This window comes from Taudactylus pleione, unplaced genomic scaffold (assembly GCF_031769625.1).
Source record: "Taudactylus pleione unplaced genomic scaffold, aTauple2 ptg001161l, whole genome shotgun sequence".
Taxonomy (NCBI): domain Eukaryota; kingdom Metazoa; phylum Chordata; class Amphibia; order Anura; family Myobatrachidae; genus Taudactylus; species Taudactylus pleione.
In genome coordinates, this window is record NW_028285562.1 from 163,472 (window position 1) to 188,656 (window position 25,185).

The 25,185-nt window shown below is 45.2% G+C and overlaps 2 protein-coding genes and 1 long non-coding RNA gene across 3 annotated transcripts; 1 reads left to right on the forward strand and 2 right to left on the reverse strand.

Moving 5' to 3' along the window:
* Window positions 1-1,825: 1,825 nt before the first annotated feature.
* Window positions 1,826-16,322, reverse strand: LOC148453396 (uncharacterized). Its single transcript, XR_015874940.1, has 2 exons — window positions 16,177-16,322; window positions 1,826-2,133 (listed from the first exon to the last, which is right to left on the reverse strand). It is a non-coding gene; the product is annotated as an uncharacterized LOC148453396 (long non-coding RNA).
* A 5,428-nt stretch (window positions 16,323-21,750) lies between these two features.
* On the reverse strand, window positions 21,751-22,254 carry LOC148453397 (histone H2A type 1). The gene has a single exon (XM_088462224.1). The coding sequence runs from the start codon at window positions 22,213-22,215 to the stop codon at window positions 21,823-21,825; it is 393 nt and encodes a 130-aa protein (XP_088318350.1). The 5' UTR covers window positions 22,216-22,254; the 3' UTR covers window positions 21,751-21,822.
* Window positions 22,255-22,461: 207 nt separating this feature from the next.
* On the forward strand, window positions 22,462-22,913 carry LOC148453398 (histone H2B 1.1-like). The gene has a single exon (XM_088462196.1). It carries the CDS (start codon window positions 22,483-22,485, stop codon window positions 22,861-22,863), a length of 381 nt encoding a protein of 126 aa, XP_088318322.1. The 5' UTR covers window positions 22,462-22,482; the 3' UTR covers window positions 22,864-22,913.
* The last annotated feature ends 2,272 nt before the right edge of the window (window positions 22,914-25,185 follow it).

Here is a 25,185-nt window from a genome sequence, read left to right on the forward strand (position 1 = left end):
CCTATCCGAGCCTGCACATCCCTAAATCAAACACACATATACTACAGCAATCTTAAACATTACAGCAATACCCCAACCTCTCACTGAAATCTTTTATAGCAACCCACATATTATACCAATACCCCCATAGGCGCACATGGCTTATTTCATTAGTCTTTTCACTGCTTATGGTAGTGTGTAGCACTACTTTGATGCTACATATTATACTAATGCCTCCACAAATTCCTTCTCTGGTGTACATCCATTCATCTGTATGTGAAAGGACTGAGATCCCACTTTCAGCATTGTCTTTAGAGGCCACCATCAGGGAGGTGTAGGTTATCCGTCTCAATATGGCCTTCTATGTGACTGATTCTGCATCTATGTACACAAACACCATCAGCGACATGCCCGTAGTACTCCCATAGGACATAACATCTCTATGCGTCTGACTAGCTTTCCTTGGTGCACCTTAGTAAATCTTCAAGTTTATTCGAGTAAAAAGACTGATTGAGTCGGGAGCCAAGCAAAAAGAGAAAACGGGTCAACCATGGACAAACCATGCTGCAATGTAAGGGGTACAAATACATGTTATTTACATGCAGTGGTTATACTGGCTGCTTATGCAACACAGATGGCAGACATCTTTATTTCACACTGCAATTTATTTTTGTGTTAGGGCACACCCCTCCTTAATTTAAATTTCTGCACCTTTTAAATTTGCCGCCACCAACCACCACCACCACCCTTCCCTACAGCACAGAATGGTTCTACCAAAGTGAAAAGTTACTTCCTCCTTTAGCTTGGCTCCTAACTCAGGATCAGCACCTAAGTGCCCAGGCTTCCAGCTCCTACTTCTGCACCACATGATATTCCCAGTGTCCCACTATCCGCAGATTGTAGTGTGATATTACTGACTGAATTCGCATCACAGGGATTTACTACAAATCCCTTGCAGGGACAGAGCTTGTGAGAAAGCTCTGTCCCTGCGAATCCCCTTTGGAGCCTTATCCCGGTATTTTCGCAAAAAATACAGATTAAGTGCTCCCGCATGCGTCGACCGGTCGCCGCTGCTCCCCCCTGGCACTAAGCTTGACCCCCCTCTCCCTTAATTACACTTACCTGCATGCTCCATACCTCCAGTCAGGTGATCTCCCATACTGCACTGGGACCCAATCACCTGATGACCGGGCAGCAGTGCACTATGGGAGACCAGCTGACTGGAGGTGGAATCATCACCGAAGGCTCGATCACCGGTCCCTGGAGTCAGGTAAGTAATTTTTATTTTTTTTTAACTATTTTTTTTTCTTTTTTTTACAGTAATCAGCTTGCGGTCTGTTTAGACCACACAGCTGATTACAAGGACCGACTCCCGTCTCTTCTCTCCCATTAGAGCAGGCCAGGAGTCCGGTAACCCGGGGAGACCCTGGATAACACCACCTCCAGGTGGCGTTATTATCACAGGGCTTTCCCCGATATTTTTTCACATTTTATTTTTAATAACTTTGGTCGATCACATTTCCCATTACAGTTATGGGAAATGCGATCTACAAATTCTACTCCAATTGCCCTGTAATAACAATAGGTGATGGTAAAATAATGTGAAAAGGGTGTGAAAACACCTTTTTTCACTTTTAGTCAAAATAATGTTAATAAATAGAGCCTTATGAGAGAATGATTTATCGTAAATACAAATATCTCATTTTATATCTCTCACATATATCATCTCTTTTATATTTTAGCTGTTTTAGGATAAGTAGTCAGTAAAAGAGCAGCTCAGCCATAGCGGTGTAAGCAATAAAGGCTCCATGTTATTGCAGCTGTCTAAAAAGAATTCTTCTTACAAGAGAAAAAAACGCCCTTTATTATGCAATCATTGCCTTTACCTCATTAAATAATCTCAACCAATAAAAATAGAGAGGAATTTGATAAGCAGAGAATAACAACTTCCACTGGACATAAGAATATTGTCTGGGTGATGCAGTATCCAAAGTGCCGTACATCTGGCTCACTGTATCTGTCCTTCTCAATATAGTCCTTGTACACACAGAGACAGGGTCACTGCTTATGTGTAGTTATATGTAATATTGGTGTTGCAGCGGTAATGAGAGAGCCTCCCGTAGTGTTGGCTTCCACTCTCCTGAAGAAATACTCCTGTACAAAAGAGAAAAGAGTCACATTAGTTACCTTCATTATGCCTCACAGATATTAGAACGGGATCGGTATGATTCACCCAACAGCGGCTGCCCGACATGGGTGAAAATCCTGATCGTCCCAAAGGTAAGTATTCACTAACCTAAATCCCTCCCCCCAGTGCCTAACCCTAATCCCCCCCTCTAAGTGCCTAAACCTAACCCCCCCCCCCCTTCCCCACCACCTAAACCCATGTCCCTCGGAGGGGGTGCCTAACCCTGTCCCCCCGGGAGCCCTAAACCTAAACCCGGGCTCCCCGCACTCGGCATCACTTCGATCGGGATGCCAGTCTCCCGGCGTCGGTAAAATGACGGATGTCGCCTGTCATTTAACCCTCGCCGGGATAAAGCAGTCGGGAAGCCGGCTGTTGGGATTAGGTCCGCCGGCTTCCCGACTGCATACCATTAGAACAAGGTGTGGAGCTGCGCTAATAAAAAAATATATTAAATAAGATTATAGAACACTGGTAGGGCAGTAAGTGTCATGGCCACATTCATAATAATGCTGATTATATATATATATATATATATATATATATACACACATACATACACACACACACACACACACACACACACAGTACTCGTAGGCAGGTGTGGAAAAAAATGCTGCAAAGTAAGAATGCTTTAAAAAAATAGAAGTGTTAATAGTTTATCTATCAATTTACAAAATGCAAAGTGAATGAACAGAAGAGAAATTTAAATCAAATCAATATTTGGTGTGACCACCCTTTGCCTTCAACACAGCATTAATTCTTCTAGGTACACTTGCACACAGTTTTTGAAGGAAATCGGCAGGGAGGTTGTTCCAAACACCTTGGAGAACTAACCACATATCTTCTGTGGATGTAAGCTTCCTCAAATCCTTTTGCCTCTTCGTGTAATCCCCGACTCGATGAAGTTGAGTTCAGGGCTCTGTGGGGGCCATATCATCACTTCCAGGACTCCTTGTTTTTCTTTACGCTGAAGATAGTACTTTATGACATTGGCTTTATGTTTGGGGTCATTGTCCTGCTGCAGAATAAATTTGGAGCCAATCAGACACCTTCCTGATGGTATTTAATGATGGATAAGCACCTGCCTGTATTTCTCAGTACTGAGGATACAATTAATCCTGAACAAATCCCCAATTCCTTTTGCTGAAATGTATCCCCAAATTTGATAGGAACCTCCAACCATGCTTCACTGTTGCCTGTAGACACTCATTATTGTACCGCTCTCCAGCCCTTCAGCTCAGAACTGGCAGAAACCAGTGGGACCCAGGTACACCCATCTACTGTTTGGAGAAGTCTGGCCAGAAGGTGTCTTCGTGGAAGAATTGCGGCCAAGAACCATACCTTCGACGTGGGAACAAAGCCAAGCGATTCAGCTATGCAGAAATTTAAAAAAAATATTTGGCTGTAATAGAAGACAGTTTCTTCACCGTACAATAATGAGTGTCTGGAGGCAGTGCAGTGAAGCATGGTGGAGGTTCCTTGCAAGTTTGGGGCTGCATTTCAGCTAATGGAGTAGGGGATTTGGTGAGGATTAATTGTGTCCTCAGTGCTGAGATATTCAGTATAAAGAAGAACAAGGAGTCCTGGAAGTGATGATATGGCCCTGATATAATCATCATAGAATCGGTCTGGGATTACATGAACAGACGAAACTTCTGTGGCTGTAGGCTTGCTCAGATCCTTCTGTGGTTAGTTCTCCAAGATGTTTGGAACAACAGCCCTGCCGAGTCCCTTCAAAAACTGTGTGCATTTTTTCCACACCTGCCTAAAACTTAAGCTCAATACTGTGTGTGTATATATATATATATTTCAAACAAAGGTTTTTGGACCATGTATGTCACGCCAAAATAGCTGTCAGGCTGAAGGCTGCGTGTTCCCGCTGAGGATGACAGACCTGCAGTTTGCTTGACCACCCTGGCTTACTTGTGCTAAGTACTCATTATACTGTCATACCTCCTCATGATTTATGGGTTAACACAATCTATGTAGGCATTTTTTTTCCATGCTGCTAAGTGTTCTATAAAAACCTCTTTTTAGCATTTAAAGCGAATGTGCTGGCTCTTTGTTTGAACTCTAAAGAATAAATTTATAAGCCATGCACTCCAATAATTGTGCAGCTGGGTTCTGTAATATAAAAAAAATTATATATATATATATATATATATATATATATATATACATATATACACACACACACACACACACGATTTCCAGCCCCCCACAATATATTTAACATATTGTGTTTTTTACAACTGATATTAAAATATTACTGTTAAGAACATGTCTTGACACTTACTTCCCTACCAGTTTTCTATAACCTTAGCTAATATAAGGTTTATTAGTGCTGTTCCACATCTTTTTCTTTTTTGGTTTGAGTTTGTGAAAAATCCAATCTAAATTCCTAATTTGGAACTATCTGATGTATTCCTAGTTTTTATTATATGTTTTTACACATGGGTGTTTATTCACTTTTATTATATATTATAAAATATATTAGCACTGAGGAAGGATTTTCTTTTAAGTTTACAGATAATGACTCATTCACATCAGACCCAGCCTCACTGGTGCTTATTGTCTAATGTCCATATCTCACACACACAACACACATTTAGGTCCATTTTTCAGTAGACAATTAAGCTACCAGTATTTTATGTTGGACACTAAAGAAAACCAGGGCACCCGCAGGAAACCCACACAAACACCGGGAAACCACAAGTGCCACATCGATAGTGACCGAATCAATAGAAAGTCACTGCTAACCAGTGTGCCATCCTCTTTGCTCAGCAGAAGGTCAACCAGACAAAAGCCATCATAAACTCCACTAAGTAGCCCAGTTCAGCTCCGTACAGTTCCTGGTCACCGCTCAGTGATCATTATGGTTATGTATTTGTTTGCTGGTGCTATATAAGTAAATGTTAATACTGTTGTGCTTTATAATTGGCATCTGTATACTGTATGCAGACAATATTTACACAGCCTCTATGAGACAGGAAATGGAAGAATAGTGGACTTCCCCCTCCCCTAAGGAGTTGGACACAGTGCCCTTCATTAATTTTGTTATGGGCACGATCATTCTTTGCAACCCACAGCATTACTTGAACAGGGGGATCAAGTGCACAATTTGGTGGCTTCCATCCACAGGTCACAAATGTGTCATACTTAGAAAGCCACAGCTGGCTAATAAACAGTGCACCAGAATGTGTAGTCTGTCCTGAAGAGAACGTACAATCTCCCCACTCCTTAACAACCCACAGAATACAGTCTGTTACTACACAGCAGTGGCCGGCACTATGGTCTCCACACTGGCTCTTTATATGCAGCTTCACAGCCTCCTGTGGCAGATAAGTCTCCTGCAATCCTGGAACAGGTTCTCTTGCTCAGTACTCAAATGTCATTGGTCTATCTTCCAGGACAAATGCCTTTCTATTTTTCAGGTGAATGGAGTTGTCTCATGGTACATTGGGGGGGATTCTTCGTAGCTAGAGCCTGGCAAATGACCAAAACCAGTAGAAGAGGGGCCAACTTTTTTCCAGTGTGCTGCGTACAGAGGAGCTTCCACACTGTCTGTACCCACCTACAGGCACCGGTGCAGAGGATTTACTGAGTGTAACATTCTGTGATCTCCCCTGATATCACGTCTCATGGAACTTGGATCTAAGGTTTATACTGGGAAACACTATGGGGCTGAGCAGGTCACAAAATAAGCACAATTCACGCAAAAATATCATATTTAATTTATTTTGCATGTGGAAAATGTATTTAATAAAGCATGCACCCAAAAACAATGTATATCCTGAAAAACCGAGAAGGCAGCCATCAGCGTCACACCAGTGTGTTCACATCCAGCCAATCTCAAGCAGTCAGCTAGTGCTAGGTATATGACACCACCTGCTGCATTTACGGTCGCAGGCTGGAATCACCATCGATGATGGTGGACGGCGCCGGGCTTCAGCTTACTTAGGCTGGCTAGCTTGTGAGCCCAGGACACTGCAGATCCTTGACTAGCCACTCTCTGAAAATATGCTATGGCAGCCACCCCTGCACCGCCCCTTAAATGCCTCTGCCTGTCAATCAGGCAGAGGCATTCAAGGGTTTGCATGCGACTACTCAGGATCCATTCTGCACACTCGCAGAATGGGTCATGCGCAGATTCCAGATAATCGTGAATCTGCAATCAGCAGTGACCTTGCGTTCACAGCTGAATCAGGCCAAGAGTTTGATGATGACACTTTCTGTTACCAGTATGCCAGATTTGAACTAGAAATCTAAAATATTTTATTGGCTACATAATATTTTTCTCTGTTTAACAAAAAAGAAGATTTATGTGCTTACCTATTAAATCCTTTTCTTCGATTCCATAGGGAACACAGGCTCTACACTGGGTACAGGTTGGTGGGATGGAGTGTGGACACCACACAGTTAACTTTGTCAGACAAAGCCCAGGCTCCCCCCCCTCCCCCTATACCCCGCCCCCAGACACAGGCATTTCAGTTAACAAGCCTAAGGGCAAGGAGCGAGAAGGAAGACCGGCACGCACTCAGGTCCAAGCACACAAGAAATGTGAAAAGAAGAAACGAAGCAAAGCAAAGCTCCGCAAGCCACGTCCGTCAGGGTGGGCGTCCTGTGTCCCATATGGAATCGAAGAAAAGGATTTAACAGGTAATCACATAAATCTCCTTTTTCTTCTTCCTCCATAGGGGACATAGGCTCTATGCTGGGACAACCCAAAGCTAATCTCCTAAGGGAGGGAATGCTCCTAGGCTGCGCTGTGGACTCTCCGCCCAAAAGCCACACCATGGGTGGTGAATGTATCAAAGGAATAGAACTTCAGGAATTTATTGGCAGAAGACCACGTGGCCACCCACAACGTATCTGCATAAGCACCACGTCATACTGTCCACGACGTTCCCATCGACAAGGTTGAATGAGCCTTCACTACAGACGGTGCAGGAAGATCCGACGCAGCATAAGCGTGGCGATTAGTCAATGGATCAATCTAGCCAGCACCATTTGCTAAAGTCATGCAGGACAAAGAGAGCATCTGTCCTACGCCGATCCTTTGTCCTATCTCCATAAATCCGAAGGGCCCGCACGACATCCAGAGAGGCCTCCTCCGGAGAAGAACCCGGAACCTGGAAAGCAGGAACCACAATATGTTGATTGACGTGAAACCTGAAAACAACCTTAGGAAGGTAACATAGTCGGGTCCGAAGGACAGCTCTGTCCTGGTGAAAGATTAGAAACGTAGCGTGACAGGACATAACTCTCAAGTCCGACACCCATCGGCAAGAACTTATAGCAAGGAGAAAGACAGACTTCCAGGTCCACCGTGTCCAAGGGCTCAAAGGGCGAAGATTGAAGGGCCCTAAGAACCAGACACAAATTCCAAGAAGCCACCAGCAGTATAAGCGGGAGTTGTACGTGGAGGACACCTTGAAGAAAGGTCTGATCAACCTGTCTGAAAGAGGACTGAAAGAGCTGAAACCTGCACTTTTAATGAAGCAAGGCGGAGGCCCAAATCCAGCCCCGTCTGCAAAAAGGAGAGAACCAGAGAGAGTCAAAATGACCTTAAGATTTCTAGCCGAACACCAGTCAAAGCAAGTCCTCCAAACCCGATGGTAAATCCTAGCTGAAGAGGGCTTACGGGCATTGAGCGTAGTGTTAATGTCTGACCTGGAGAACCCCTTAGTCTCAAGAGCCACCCTGTCAAAGCAAGACGGGCCAGATCCGGATGAAAGCACGGGTCCTGAGACAGAAGATCTGAGCACAGAGGAGCTTCGACGGAAAGGCCTTGTAGATCTGCATATCAGACCCTCCGCGGCCAATCAGGAGCCACTAGGATCACCGTGCCACCTTCAAGCTTTAATTTGCAGAGGACCCGCAGACATAGAGAGATTGGAGGGAAGATGTGCAGTAGCGGAAAGGTCCACCGAACCGCCAGAGCATTCACCAGAAAGGCTGCAGGATATCTGGTGCGAGAGCAGTACTTCAGAACTTGGTGACTGTGTCAAGACGCCATCATGTTGATGTCCGGCAAGACCCAGCGAAAAACCAAGAGAAGAAAGACGTCCGGATGTAGGGCCCACTCGCCTGAATGAACGTCCTGGCGGCTTAGGAAGTCCACTTCCCAATTTTGCACTCCGGGAATGTAAACCGCCGACAGGGATGGAAGATGCCTTTCCGCCCAAAGAAGAATGCGCCTGACCTCCCTCATGGCAGCACGATTGCTAGTACCGGCCTGATGGGGTATGTAAGCAACAGCCATCGACTTGTCGCACTATACCTGGACAGAGCGACTCGCAGAAGAGGCAAAGCTCAACACAGGGCCCTGTAAACCGCTTGGAGCTCCAGAAAGTTGATCAGCAAACGGATCTCCTGGGCCTACCTTTGACCCTGGAAGGTCTGCCGACAGGAAACCGCCCCCCCACCCCCGAAAACTTGCGTCGGTTGTAAGAAGGACCCAGTCCTAAATCCAAAAGGGACAACCTATGGTCAGATTGGACCCCTGGAGTCAACACAAGAGAGAGTGACGTACCTCCTGAGAGAGAACAATCGTCTGGGACCTGAGATGTAGATGGGATTTGTCCCACCGGGCTTGAGTCTCCAATTGGAGAGGCCAGGAACATAACTGTGCATACTGCACCGTGTCAAAGGTAGAGACCAGAGAGCTCAGAATCTGCATGCAAGAGTAAATTGACACCCGGCGGTGATGCAGAAACAAACAAATCTTGGCTTGTAAGTCCCGAACCTTGTCTGCCGGGAGGAGCACCCGCTGAGTCCTTGAGTCCAGCAAGGCTCCTAAATGCACCATTTCCTGAGAGGGAGTTTGAGAGGATTTCTTCCAATTGATGACCCATCTGTGAGGCTGGAGAAGATCCACCGTGATTCAAATGTGCTCCCTGAGAACCTCCTGAGCCTGGGCCAGAAGAAGGCAGTCGTCCAAGTAGGGAAATATCGGATTCCCCTGTTCCGAAGATGAGCCACCATGAACTTCGTGAAGAAACGAGGAGCCGTGGAAAATGGCAAAGCCTGAAATTGGAAATGATCCTCCTGGGCCACAAACCTGAGGAATCGCTGATTATGGAGAAGGATGGGGACATGTAAATAGGCATCCTGGATGTCTAAGGAGGCCATGAAGTTCCCCAGCTCCATGGCCAGAATAATGGCGAAAAGCGATTCCATTCAGAACTTGGGAATCCTCAAGAACCTATTGAGAGACTTCAGGTTTAGAATCGGTCGGAATAACCCGTTCAACTTGCGAACCAGAAATAGACTGGCATAGAAGCCCGTGACCCGCTGAGACGCGGGAAACGGAACAATGACCTTGCAGGCCAGAAGAGAGCGAACGTACTCCCTCGAGGCTTCTGCCTTCTTCTGATCCAAAGAAAGATCTGTGGAAAAAAAAAAACTGGGTTAGAGGATACTCTCGAAAAGTCAATGCATAGCCCTGGGAGACCTCCCCTCTTACCCAGGCATCCTCCGAATTCATCTTCCAAATTTCGGGGGGAAAAAAAAAAAAAAGAAGGTTTAGAAAAAAAGGTTTAGAATCCTTGGCAGAGGAACCCTGGGACCTAGAAAACAACAAACCCTTGGCTTTACCCTGCGGACAAAAGGACCGAAAATTAGAAGATTGCGACCTAGAAGCGGCCTCAGAAGGGAGAAAGGCAGTCTTAGATGCCGCCACTGTAACTGCGATTTTATCCAATTCTGGACCAAAGTGAACATTCCCCGAAAAGGGCAGAGCCTCAAGGGCCTTTTGAGATTCAGAATCCGCATGCCAGTAATGAAGCCAGAGAGCTCTCCTAGCTGACACTGAAGAGGCCGAAACTTGGAAGTTAGTATCCCAGTGTCTATAGTCACCTCCAAAAGATAAGAAACAGTCTCCCGGATATGCTCCACGAGAGACAAAATAACATTCCTGTTGGTACCTAAAGTAAGGCCATCCTCCAGGGCATCTGCCCAGCGACCAATGGCCTTGGTAACCCAGGCAGATGCAAGAGCCGGGCGAGCTACTGTACCCTCTTTAGAGTAAATAGACTTAAGGATCCGACGGATAGGAAGTTGGAGACTTATCTTAAGTGATGCACTGTTCATAAGAGGAAGACTGGTATTCTTAACTAGGTGGGCAACATGCGCATCAACCGGGGGAGGAGACTCACATTTAGCCCGACCAGCTCCCGGCAGAGGATAAAAAGTAGGAATGTGCTTAGAAACTAGGAAGCGCCTATTAGGGTGGGACCAAGCCTCCGCCAAAAGGTCCTCAAGCTGCGCTGAAAAAAAATTCTGAAACAGCCTTTTACCGTTTAAACACTGGAGCAATGGACACAGGAGCCGGCTCCGCATCCATGATTAGCAAAACTAATTTAACTGCTTTGATCAAGGAAACCACTTCTAAAACTACTTCTACCTGCGGCTGGGAATCCACATCAGAGGCAACAGATACATCCTCCTCCTGGTCGGAGGGAACATCAGTCAGATTCAATATCAGACAAGGGTGTAGAGCGGTCCCTCTTAGCAGACCTACGCTTAGAAGCGCGCTCACTGTCCAGCATCTGTTTGAAGGACTCGGACACCTGCGGTAATCACCGAAACTGAATGCATAAAGGACTACATACATGGAGGCTCCATAGCGAAAGGCAGCAAAGGGGATGGCATCACATTAGAAATCTGGGCCACACCTGAAGGGCCACCAGCAGGGTGGGCAACCACAGGGGCTGAGAGCATATCCACTACCTGTAGCATTACCTGGGATAACGAGGAAATCCAAGCCGGTTCCTAGCTAGCAGGCGCAGCTGGAGGGGTCTCGTGCTGTGAAGTATTAAAACAGCGAACACAGAGACCATCGTGGTCCAGAACCTGTGAAGAAAACACATCCGTACAAGCCCTGCAATTACCCAGCATAAAAGCACCTACCTCCTTGGGAGCTTTACCCCTGGAAGACATTGAACAGAAATCCAAGGAGAACCCCACACACCAGAGCCAGAACTGAGATGTGCAAATTAGGGCAGAGAATGTAAATGCACCACAGATAGACAAATAAGTGGGGCTATGCAGAGGCTGACTATGCAAAGTACATTAACAGTCAAACATACAGAAACATTCAATGCAATATAAGGCAGTAAGCGCTCAACAAACCAGCCCCAAACGGGGAGGAAAGAGAAATATGCATAACCTGACCACTGAGGGTGAAGAATACAGGGAGACCGGGAGCCTGCACACCCCAGACACTAGCTGAACTGCAGACACTCAGAAAAAGGCTGCCCAGCATCTGTGAGGAGGGAAAAGAAGGAGGAATGACCCTGGATCAGACACTTATGAAGGAGCGTCCGGGGGCAGCGGAGGAGCCAGCGGGGAGAGCTGGCAAAAGGTAGCCTCTGCTCAGCGCCCTGCTGGACTAGTGGGGATGCGGAGAGGACTTGGGTCCCCACTGCCAGTGTCTCCCATACCAGCGGTAAGAAGCAGGGAGCCGCATTTACCTCTCCCCGGCTGCGAGCGCTCACTGAGACTGGAGCTCCGGCCAAGGACACTAGCCCAGTCACCGGCACTGGGATGATTGAGCAGCAGCGTAAGCATCCTCCAGGACGCCAAGCGCTGCACTCTCATTGTAAAATAAATAAAAATGAAATAAAAGCTGTAAACACAGCTGACACTGTGTGCCTGTCTACATAAAAAACCATTGTGGTGGTGAATAGAGGCCAAAATCTGAAAATTCTGTCAATGTCCCAATATTTATGGACCTGACAGATTGTATGTATGTATGTATGTATGTATGTATGTATATATATATATATATATATATATATATATATATACACACATATATACACACACACAATCTCATAGATCCCCTTAGCATAGTTTTTAATTGATTATGTGTGTATGTCTGTCTAAAAAGTTCGGTGACTGGTCTGATATATCTGTATGCAACAAGGTCGCTCATGTGCGCTGACATGCATGGACATGTCTGGACCTGCCACCAGTCGGGGTTTGCCAGAGGCCACCGCACTGCCATTGCAGTCATTTCAACAGTGTGTCCCGAGCAGTGTGCCTCGGACAGCAATTTTTTTTCCCTGACTCATATCTTCTACATCAATACTTTCAAAGTGCTCAGTGACCAAGGATTGTCAGTGGTCAATCAGCGGGCGGACTACACATTATATGCTGGGAGTGATTACACAATAACAGACCGTACTGCAGCCGGTCCTGAGCTGGAATCTGTAGCGGCTTCATTCACTCCTACAAGCCATTTATGACAGACCGCTATCATACGCGGCACAGATACCCGGTGACAGCACGGAGCATCTACCATTTACACTGGAGCTCCAGAGCACTATCAAGGCTTGTGAGCAGGGCCTTCCTACCTATACATCTGTCTGTTATTACCCAGTTTTGTTCTATTAATGTTTACAATTGTAAAGCACAATGGAATATGCTGCGCTATACACTACCGTTCAAAAGTTTGGGGTCACTTAGAAATTTCTTATTTTTGAAAGAAAAGCTCTGTTTTTTTCAATGAAGATAACATTAAATTAATCAGAAATACACTCTATACATTGTTAATGTGGTAAATGACTATGCTAGCTGCAAACGTCTCGTTTTTAAAGGAATATCTACATAGGTGTATAGAGGCCCATTTCCAACAACCATCACTCCAGTGTTCTAATGGTACATTGTGTTTGCTAAGCGCGTTAGAAGACTAATGGATGATTAGAAAACCCTTGTGTAATTATGTTAGCACAGCTGAAAACAGGTTTACTTGTTAGAGAAGCTATAAAACTGGCCTTCCTTTGAGCTAGTGGAATATCTGGAGCATCACATTTGTGGGTTCAATTATGCTGTCCAAATGAAAAAGAGAACTTTCATATGAAACTCGACAGTCTATTCTTGTTCTTAGAAATGAAGGCTATTCCATGCGAGAGGTTGCCAAGAAACTGAACATTTCCTACAACGGTGTGTACTCACACAGAAGAACATTTGTGAGATGCAGAACAAGTGAAAAGATGCTTGAAGAGTGCCTGACGCTATCTGTTATGCATGGTGGAGGTAATGTGATGGTCTGTGACTGCTTTGGTGCTGGTAAAGTGGGAGATTTGTTCAAGGTAAAAGGGATTTTGAATAAGGAAGGTTATCACTCCATTTTGCAACGCCATGCCATACCCTGTGGACAGCACTTGATTGGAGCCAATTTCCTCCTCCAACAGGACAATAACCCAAAGCACACCTCCAAATTATGCAAGAACTAATTTAGGGCAGAAGCAGGCAGCTGGCATTCTGTCTGTAATGGAGTGGCCAGCGCAGTCACCAGATCTCAACCCCATTGAGCTGTTGAGAGAGCAGCTTCAGTGTTCGCAAATAAGCATATTTTACCCGATATTGGGCACTGGGGACACAGATAGACTCTCATTGGCTGCTGCTGTGGAAAGCCATGCTGGGATCAAGTGTCTGATCCCAGCATCGGCACAGCATCTGTGCCCGGCACAGGGACAGTGTGTTTGTTCCCAGCGCCGTGTAAGCCACCGCAGCGGGTACCTGGTGAAGGGACCGCCTGGTCCCTTCCACCAGTGTCGGCAGTAAAGTGGCAACGGGAGAAGCTTGGCTCCGCGTGCAAGCTAAGCGGAGCTCGCTGCCCAGATGCTAAGAAGCGGCGGCGGTTGTTTGGCACTGGCCGCGAGCAGTTTGGCTCGCGGTCCAGCAGCCAATAGGAGGTAGACGCGACGAGCCAATCGTGGCTCGATGCGTCAGCCACACCCACTCACGGCGTCTTGAATTAGACGCCGCTGAGCGGGAAACTTCAATCTGGCAGCGGGGGGGAGGAGTGAAGACCTCCCAAAGACAAGAGAAGAGCAGCGCGGCAACAGTTTTGGCGTTCGCGCAAGAGGCCAGAAGACTGCGTGATCAAGGAGGAAGAAAGGAAGAGGCGGCACCACTGGCCAGGACAGGGCCAGCGGCAGAAGAATGAAGCTGGGGACCTAAGAGGACTGCAGGGGTGGAAAGAAAAAGAGCTAACGAAGCTCCCTCCCCCCTCCGCAACCTCTTCCACCGTACGGGTAGGCGGCCTTGGGCCACCATTATTTAACCCTTCCCTATACCACCAGGGTTGTAGGCCTAATTGAAGGTTTGAGTGACCTGGCATTAAGCCCAGGTCACTAAAGGGCAAATAGGTGTGCCAATACTGGGGGCAATGCATAGGGGATAAACTACTGGGGGCAATGCATAGGGGGTTTACTACTGGGGGCAATGCATAGGGCGATTACTACTGGGGGTACTGCATAGGGGGATTACTACTGGGGGCAATGCATAGGGGGTTTACTACTGGGGGCAATGCATGGGGGTTTACTACTGGGGGCAATGCATAGGGGGATTACTACTGGGGGCAATGCATAGGGGGATTACTACTGGGGGCAATGCATAGGGGGATTACTACTGGGGGCAATGCATAGGGGGATTACTACTGGGGGCAATGCATAGGGGGATTACTACTGGGGGCAATGCATAGGGGGATTACTACTGGGGACAATGCATAGGGGGGGACTACTAGGGGCAAAGCATAGGGGGCATTAATGTGCGGCATAATGTTTAAGGCCGGGCATGGCTGTGTGGCATCATTTGTAAGGGCTATTACTGCATGGCACAATGTGTAAAGACCGGGCATTAGTGTGCGGCATAATGTTTAAAAACCGGGCATGGCTGTGTGGCAAAATGTGTGAAGACCGGGCACTGCTGTGTGGCATAATGTGTAAATGGCATTAATGTGCTGCATAATGTGTAAAGGCAGGGCATGGCTGTGTGGCATCATTTGTAAGGGGTTAGGGGAGGTCTGAGAGGCATATGGGGAGCTCTAAAGCATAAATTATTATGGGACCCAGAAATGGTCAGGTAGGACCCCATTTTTTTTTTTTTAAAGTGGAGGTCCCTGGGCCCCACATATATTGTCACTCACCGCGATCACTGCAACTTGACCGTATGGTACGCAAGAAGTGCCCATCAAGCCAATCCAACTTGTGGGAGGTGCTTCAGGAAGCGGGGGGTGACATTTCTTCAGATTACCTCAACAAATTAACAGCTAGAATGACAAAGGTCTGCAATGCTGTAATTGCTGTAAAAGGAGCATTCTCTGACGAAAGCAAAAAAGTTTGAAGGACAAAATTATTATTTCAAATAAAAATCATTATTTCTAACCTTTCCAATGTCTTGACTAGATGTTCATTTTGCAACTCATTTGATAAATAAAAGTCAGTTTTCATGTAAAACACGATATTGTCTGGGTGACCCCAAACTTTTGAACGGTAGTGTATAATAAATAAAAATAATAAATAAATAATTCCACTGATGATGGTAATATCACACAGGTCTAGAGCACATATCTTGATATTGGAACTGTGTTTATTTTAGAACCTATGACCTTTCCACATGATATCTATTTATCTAGACCAGCTATTGTAGATTATTAGGGTTAACTTTGTTAAAAAATGTATCCAACATAACATAGTTATCTTTTGTATGAGTCAGCTACTTCAGGTGTTTTATTTTATATTGTATTTTATATGTATGATATGAAAGGAGTCTCCTATAGTATATGCTATATGGTTTTTCATGATAATAAATACTAGTTTGATCACACAGTGACAATTTTATGAGTATTAATTATAGGATTGCGCAGCCAATAACTTCTATCATATACAAGTCTTGAATATAGTACAAAATTTTCTTCCTTGGCAGCTGCAACCAGTTAATTACCCAATCACAGACCACACTGTGAGCGCTAGGGTCAGCCAAAACTTTCCATCTTTTTTCCTATCCCAAGGACCTATAACAGAGACCTCCAGTTGCGCCAACTAAAAAGCAAGAATTAGGTGCACTGGTGTAGAAAATACAGTTCGGTCCTGAATGGCTATGGCATCATCCAATCAGGCGCTGGCTGTCATTTCAGTTACTGCATTGCAAACTGCTGCTCTCCAAGAGAGATCCCTGAGTACACCCTGTAATACAACTTTATATAATCTCCATACCTTACAGCCGACAGCCAGAAGCACGTGTAGAAGCAACATGCTTGTTACCATGCCAAGAGACACCATTTTGTTGTCTTTGCGGATGTGTGGCCAGAAGGCAAGAATGAGGACAAAGCCAGAGAGGCACATGGCCACAAGTAGGATAATCCAGCAGAAGATTTCAGAAGGGAATACACAGAGTACCTGAGAACAGAGCAGAGATGCTTCAAATCGTTATTCCTGTACAGGTTCTTGATACAGTCCTGGCTACTCTTTAATAATTAAAAGGTGTTTTACACCATAGGACCTGCTGTACGGATGTGATTTAATGCTGTGGTGACTGCTAGTTATAATGTTTCTGTGGCTCTGAATGGGCTAAACCATCACAAATAATGGTAAACAGTGTCCTGATTTTCCAGTAAATAGGAGAGGACTCCCAATTGTACTGTGACACTGATCCCCAGCAACTCTCCCCACTACATGACAGAACTGGGCCGGTGTCACACAAATGATGGGAACCCTAATGGAAAGAACTGATCTGGGGAAATAATAAATTGTATGTACTCCTACCTCTCCACAAAGGTGTAAAATATTATCATCCCTCAATTACCAGCAGCCCTAACCAGGGTACAGATCTTTAATAGTGTCTGAAGTGTTGCTAAAATACACTACAGGGGGAATGGGGTTCAAATATTAAACACTACATATCAGGTTCTTTTACTGAATCATCAGTGACCCTGCCCCAGTTTATGAAGCAATCCTTCTACAGCATGTACAAAGCATGCGTTACCTAGGAGACTAAGGCCCTCATTCAGAGCCGGACGCTCTGAGCAGAGCGCTCGCTCTGAATGAGGGCCGTCCTCCATAAAAATGGAGCGTCCTCCTGGACGCTCGTATAGCTGTGGGTCACCACCCACAGCACATACGAGCGTGCAGGATGATGGTCGCGATGGTCTTGACCATCGCCAGTGTGACCATAAGCCTGTGGTCTGGGTTTTCGACCACAAGCCCTGGAGTGATTTTGGCTCTATCAGAGCCAAAATCACTCCCACTGACATCACTAGTGATGTCAGTGGGGCCGGCTTCTGACGGTAGGCGTTCCCTTGGGGACGCCTCCGTCTGGCAGGCACGCCCCCGGCACGCCCATCAAAGGGGGCGTGCTGTCAATCAACATCGACAGCACGCCCCCTTTGATCAGACACAACGAGCGAAGGAAAGTACTTCGCTCGTCGCGTCTGGCGCATGCGCAGTGCACACCATCGACCCACTTGCGAGCGGACAGCCGCTTGCAAGTGGGTCTGAATGAGGCCCTAAGGCCCTGATTCAGAGCCGGACGCTCTGACCAGAGCGCTCGCTCTGAATCAGGGCCCACCTCCATTAAAATGGAGCGTCCTCCCGGACGCTCGTATAGCTGTGGGTCACCACCCACAGCATATACGAGCGTCCAACAAGATGGTCGCGATGGTATTGACCATCGCGACCATCGGACTTGCGAGTGAAACCCTGTGGTCGGGTTTCTCAACCGCAAGGCCAGGAGTGATTTTGGCTCTATCAGAGCCAAAATCACTCCCACTGACATCACTAGTGATGTCAGTGGGGCCGGCTTCAAACGGTAGGCGTTCCCATAGGAACGCCTCCGTCTGGCAGGCACGCCCCCGGAACGCCCACCAAAGGGGGCGTGCTGTCAATCAACATCGACAGCACGCCCCCTTTGGTGCGAGACCCGGAGCGATGGAAAGTCCTTCGCTCGCCGGGTCTCGCGCATGCGCACGACGGAGCTCCCTCCATCATGCTCATGCGCAGTGGGGACCATCGACCCACTTGCGAGCGTACTGCCGCTCGCGAGTGGGTCTGAATGATCCCCAAAGAGTCAAAAATCGTACTACTTCCACATTTTAAATATTCATGAAAGATGCAAAGGAGAGCAACACCAAACTGCTAAACTAGATCTGTTTTCTCTAATGGATGGAACAGACCCAATGATGGGCAGGTTTGGTCATTTATAAACATATATTAAGTTTTATTCTCTCATATCTTACAAAGGCTCCGATAAATATTTCCATGTCTTTGGGGGTCAGATTTCACATTAGCCAAAGCAGCCTGGATAACACAGCGTTCTATAGAAAAAAACTGTCATACACACACAGAACAGCTAAGCGATACTCACTGTGGATGGGATAAACGCAGACAATGGCCCTCATTCAGAGCCACTCGCTAGCGGCAGTACGCTCGTTCCGAGCGATGTTCGCACATCTGCGCATGCGTACGGATCGTTATACGCATGCGCGAACCAGTCAGTGCGGCCGAAATTCATGTGCTCGCAATATAGCGAATGCCTGCTATTTTGAGTGACAGAATGAGGCGTATGTGGGTGGTAACAGGGGAAGGTGCTAGAAAATGGGGAGTGGAGATCCGAACGCAGGCGTGCTTAAAGGTCAAAACGGGCGTTTTATGGGTGTGCATAATTAATACAGCAGCGTCATTGACCGCGTCACTGGGTTATTTTATAGCCAGAACTGCTCGCAAGATTGTGGTAGCAAAAACCAACCACAAGAATAGCGAGCAGTTCATACGCTGGTCGATGTACTCGATTAATCTAATAAATAGCGGACATGACGTATGGTGCGAGCGGCCAGGGGGCGTTTTTAACAAATAAACGAGCGTATGTTTTGCTCGCTCATTCAGACTTAGAGGTGTGAACAGACTGCAATTTGCGAACGGATCATTTGAATAGCCACCCCTTGTTTTTGAACGAACGACCGCAAATAGCGAACGGCTCTGAATCAGGCCCAAAGAGTACCCATAGACGCACACGGTCTCCATGAAGCTGTAGGTCCCGACAGACTGGCTCACCCCTTTCTTCCACTGTAGAAATCCCCAGAGACCTAAAGGCACCAGCCAGGCATAACTGTATATGGCAATACCAGCAACCGTTACTGTCAGAGCAGAAAATACATTCACCAAAGATATCATCCTCAACACAGCGGACAGCCACAGACAAGCGCTAATTGTAGAGGAACAAAAAGCTTTCACTGACCAATAGAACACAGGCCTAGTTTCACAATGCAGTGCAAACAAGGAGACTAGCCTAGATGAGTGAAGAGAACAGACGGGGAGAGACAGGAGAAGACTGTGGGACAGAGGGCCTAATTCAGAGCCGGACGCTATTTGCGCTCGCTTGTCCAGAAAAAGGGGCTGGCTATTTAAATTGACCGTTCGCTCTTTGCGGTCTGTTGACGCCTCTACGTCTGAACAAGCGAACAAAACATGCAGACTTTTTTTTGTAAAAAATGCCCCTGGCCGCTCGCATCATACGTCATCTCCGCTATTTATTAGATTAATCGAGTACATCGAAAGTAGAATGAACTGCTTGCTATTCTTGTGGTAGCATTTTCCTACCGCAATCATGCGAGCAGTTCTGGCTAAAAGACACCCAACTGACGTGGTTGATGACGCTGCTTTGTTAATTATGCACTCCCATTAAATGCCCGTTTTGACCGTTTGGCACGCCTGCGTTCGGATCTCCACACCCCGTTTTCAAGCACCTTCCCCTGTTACCACCCACAAACGCCTCACTCTGTCACTCAAATTAGTAGGCATTCGCTATATTGCGAGCACACGATTTCCGACCGCACTGACTGGTTGGCGCATTGATTAGAAGTCTCAAATTTGTGGTCCAAGGCTATTTAACCCTTGCAGCATGACAGCTACTTATTCAAAATTGTATAATTTGGTGCCTGTGCCCACTTTGCCAGCTTGTTTTATGCCCAAAACCTTGTAGGGCCAGTCAAGATACAATTGGGTCATATGTAAGTGACTTTTCTCTGTTGGTTGGAAGTGTCAAATTTGTGGTCCAAGGCTATTTTACCCTTTCAACAATACAGGTATTTATTCAAAATTTGAAAATGTGGTGCCTGTGCTCAGTTTGCCAGCCTTTTTCATGCCCAAAACCTTGTTGCGCCAGGCAAAATACAATTGGGTCTTTTATAAGTGACTGCTCTCTGTTGGTTGCAAATGTCAAATTTGTTGCCCAAGGCTATTTAATACTTGCAACACTACAGATACTTATTCAAATCAATACAATCTGTATCTGTGCCCACTTTGCCAGCCTATTTCATGCCCAAAACCCTGTTGGGCCAGGCAAAATACAAATGAATCATATGTAAGTGACATATTTCTGTTGCTTAGAAGTGTCATATTTGTGGCCCAAGTTTTTTTCACCCTTGCAACACTAGAGCTACTTATTCAAAATGATATAAATTGGTACCTATGCCCACTTTTCCAGCCTATTTCATGCACAAAACCTTGTTGGGCCAGGCAAAATAAAAGTGGGTCATATGTAAGTGACACACCACTGTTGTTTGGAATTGTCAAATTTGTGGCCCAAGGCTATTTAACCCTTGCAGTTCTACAGCTCCTTATTCAAAATGGTTTGGTGCCTTTTCCCACTTTGCCAGCCTATTTCATGGCCTAAACCTTGTTGGGCCAGGCAAAATACAAGTGCATCAAATGTGACACCCACTGTTGGTTGGAATTGTCAAATTGTGGCCCAAGGCTATTTGATACTTGCAACACTTTATTCAAATGGTATAATTTGGTGCCTGTACCCGCTTTGCCAGCCTATTTCATGCCCAAAATACTTGTTGGGCCACAAAAAATACAAGTGAATCAGTAGGTGACCATTGTCTGTTATTTGGTAGTGTCAAATTTGTCATTCAAGGCTATTTAACGCTTGCAACACTACAGCTGACTTATTCAAAATGGTATAATTTGGTGCCTCTGCCCACTTTGCCAGCCTATTTCATGCACAAAACCTTGTTAGGTCAGGCAAAATACAAGTGGGTGATGTCTATGTGACTCCAGTCCTTAGGTTGGAAGGGTCAAATTTGTGGTCCACGGCTATTTAACCCTTGCACCACTACAGCTACTTGTTCAAATGGTATAATTTGGTGCCTATGCCAACTTTGTCAGCCTATGATTTGTCTATATTACAATTGTTTATTATTAAATAAATAATGTAGTATTCAATGTGCATAAATAAACACCATGTGGACCTCACAAATTATAAGTGCTTGTCTTTAAAGTGTCACATTTGTGACGTCAGCAACACCCCAATGGTATTGCCCTTACTTGATTTTTAATTTGCAGTAAATCCCATCACTTTATTTTCACTGATTACACCAAAATTCCACCTTGTTAGATAAAATCCTTCCCACTTTAATGGAAGAAACGAAACATGGAAAACAATGCAATTCAGTTTATAATCGCAATTCTAGTCACATATCTGAACGTGCATATACAATTTGATATATTCTTATAGTAAATATAATCCCCAGTCAGTTTGCCAGAAAGAAGAGCAATTGCAAATTCTTGTATGGCCATAAGAAGTGATAGCAGTAGAAGTTTTTAAAGGAATTTAAAGCTTGTAAATGTGCGTAGACTAAAGTGGAACCAACCCTTTCACAGCTGCTGTTCCTGATCTGGATGGAATGTTGGGGATGTTCTAATAACAAAGCGCTGCTTACCAGCCAGATAACGCTACTGTAAAAACCTAAACAAAAAATAGCCGTGTTCTCAGCTCTCCTGGGAAGATGTGGGTGGCTCTGAAAAGAGCCTTTGTGGTGTTACAGGGACATGGGTTCTGTGGTGGAAGTTACCAGCATCACATTACTTGCTCTTGGCTGACTTGTGACTCTCCGTTTTCTTGGGCAGCAGCACGGCCTGGATGTTGGGCAGGACTCCCCCCTGGGCGATGGTCACTCCACCCAGCAATTTATTCAGTTCCTCATCATTGCGCACGGCGAGCTGGAGGTGGCGGGGGATGATGCGGGTCTTCTTGTTGTCGCGGGCAGCGTTACCTGCAAGCTCTAGAATCTCAGCCGTCAAGTACTCTAGTACAGCGGCCAAATACACTGGGGCTCCGGCACCAACACGCTCCGCATAATTTCCCTTCCTCAGGAGGCGGTGAACGCGGCCAACAGGAAACTGGAGACCGGCCCGAGATGAACGAGTCTTGGCCTTAGCCCGGGTCTTGCCGCCTTGTTTACCTCTTCCAGACATGTTCTATGTAACGGAGAAACAGCTCCCTCAAAGACAGCGCCCTCCTCCTCATATATATATTGTCTGCGGGATCCCCTGTTTGCTCTGTGATTGGTCCAATGCAACAGTCACCAATGCAGCTCAAGTTCTTGTACTAGCCAATGAAAGCTGTGCTATGGATGACCACTAATGAATAAAGCTTAATTTGCATAGCCTGCCTATAAATAGAGCTGATCTTGGTTTGGTCAGAATGATTTTCTGCAGAGGGAGTCATTGTCTGTGTTGATAATGCCTGAACCAGCCAAGACTGCATCGGCCCCCAAGAAAGGCTCCAAGAAAGCGGTGACTAAGACCCAGAAGAAAGATGGGAAGAAGCGTAGGAAGACCAGGAAGGAGAGTTACGCCATTTACGTCTACAAGGTGCTGAAGCAGGTGCATCCTGATACTGGCATCTCCTCCAAGGCTATGGGCATCATGAACTCCTTTGTGAATGATATCTTTGAGCGCATTGCAGGGGAAGCTTCACGCCTAGCTCATTACAACAAGCGCTCCACCATCACTTCTCGGGAGATCCAGACCGCTGTACGCCTGCTGCTGCCGGGAGAGCTGGCCAAGCACGCCGTGTCCGAGGGCACCAAGGCCGTCACCAAGTACACCAGCGCCAAGTGATCTCCTCTTCCGTCCCACATGAACACAAAGGCTCTTTTAAGAGCCACCCACCTCCTCTCTAATCGAGCTGTAACTATTACCTTTAACGGAACTGAGTTACAGAAACCTAGGCTGTATTTCACTCCTGTCTTACGTAGTTTATGTCTGTTTTATTTGTTGGAGTTGTAACTTGTTCCCAATACAGATTCCACCGGTCATCGTGAGCTTTTTCACTACTTACTAGAGCCGGACATCTATTAGGTTCCTTTCTGTGTTGCCATTTTATTAAATCCAAGTCTAACCTTGCGGTAAGTGGATATTGTATCCAAAACGAGGACCTTGTATTAAATACGTCCTAAGATGTTCTGTACGTCATTAAAAAGATGGTCTTATCAATTTCAACTTCACGTGGAGTATTACACCTGTCAAACATGTCAGTACACTTATTAATTAGCAATCATTTATAAGTGATATGTTACCCGGAAAGGCCTCTAGGTTCTGGATGATGATGCTCTTAAATACATTACACACTAAAGTTTTAAAAATAAATAAATAAATGGCTTTACACTCTGGCGTTATAATTCCTCAATCGCGATGTCTGCAGCTGAATGCTTTGACAACCAGGATCCACACACTACTATCCGTAATGACCATCTGATTATTGTAGTAGAGATGGATGGGTTGCCATGAAAAGGACATGAGTATGTAGTGTGGGGTCCCCTTGTTTTTGTGTAAACATGTAAAATGAGCCTCTGATTTTTACCTGTAAAATACTCTTCCCACAGTTTGAGGTGTTGTGCACATGATTTAGTTCAAATTATTGAAATTTAAGTGTTTCTTTATTGCTCAATTTCAATATATTCTTTAACATTATTACACACAATAATCCAATTGACTGTGAGAAACCTAAGGAAAGTACCATCAGCATTCTTCACAGAAAGAGGGGTTTCTAAGAGGGTTTCACCTTAATCCTTTCTATCTGATGACGCTCACTACCTGTCATTAGTGGTTACTGGTTTGCTCATCAGTCTTGTGAAGCTGGCATTAACCCTTGCACAAAATTTTATTTCTTTGTGCGGCATGTTTATATTGTGTTAAGAAGATTATTATTTTTGCTTATTCCATTTATCTCATATCATACAGTGTATGCATTTGACTCCATTTATTTTATAGCATTGAGATAAATGTGTGTGGGGAAATAGAGGAACGCAACTGTCAATAAAACCCCATATAATTTTATTGATAGCCTGGTGTCATAAATATAAAATATATTACATGCGGCCCTCGACAGTTTACTAAAGTGTGATTACCTTCCATCCCCCAATAATAATTGTCAACCCATGCTCAATGCCCTCCAGTGATGGCAGCACATGCACATGGGGTCCCATTGGGAAGCCAGAGTCCCCTAAATATACCACCTATCAGTATTTAATTAGTAATAACCAATTACTATCTGCACCAATATGGAATATTATTTTTTTAAATCCCCCCCTTATTACTAATATATCTCAATAATAACTACGTAATTGCATGTTCATAAATCGTGAGAGTAGAAAAAGAACAAGCAAAATATAAATACAATAACTGAATGTGCAGAAGGAAAATACAAATCTGGAATGAATATAGAACAATAAAAGTGTCTGTTTTATATACTGTGCCTTTAGTATAGCTTGTGTTTTATTTCAACTGAGTACAGTACATTGTGAGCCCCTATATACTATACAGATGTAGCCCTGTATTTCTTCATGTAGTTTCTCTGAGGTTTAGGTTGTGGTCTAAGGTAAAGATTGTATCCACTAATGTTTCATAGAATAGAAACAATTGTAAAATAATATTTACTGTTTCTCTTTAGTATCATATTTTGTTTCCAATGCATGCAGACCTACTGAGTATACTCAGATCTCATATTACTCACAATATGACAAATGATGCCTTCCATATAAATGTATTCTTAATGATTTTTCAATCAAATGGTTGTTTTATTGTGAATTTTGCACCATTTGCTGATATATTGATCTATGCTGTTTTTACTGCTGTGATTATATACTTGAAGTAGTGAGCGTAGCTTGAAGGAATCATTTTGTTTAAACACAAAACTTTCCCGCCCATGGCAGCTATTCAGCGTTGTGATTACTGTCTGTCTTTAGACCCCCGACACGAGTCCTATAGTGTAGTGATGCAATATCACCGTCCGTATGTAGGGGGTCGCTCATTGATTCTTCTCGCTGGTAAACAAGGACATAATTTCCGATTAAATTACATCGACTGAACTTTGAACTAAACAATTTATTGCAACTCGTGTATTCCCGCACTGGCATGTTATATTATATACTTTACATACCT

Excerpts from the sequence above, each read along its gene's own strand:
- LOC148453397 (XM_088462224.1), bottom strand. The coding sequence starts at position 22,215 with ATGTCTGGAAGAGGTAAACAAGGCGGCAAGACCCGGGCTAAGGCCAAG.
- LOC148453398 (XM_088462196.1), top strand. The coding sequence starts at position 22,483 with ATGCCTGAACCAGCCAAGACTGCATCGGCCCCCAAGAAAGGCTCCAAG.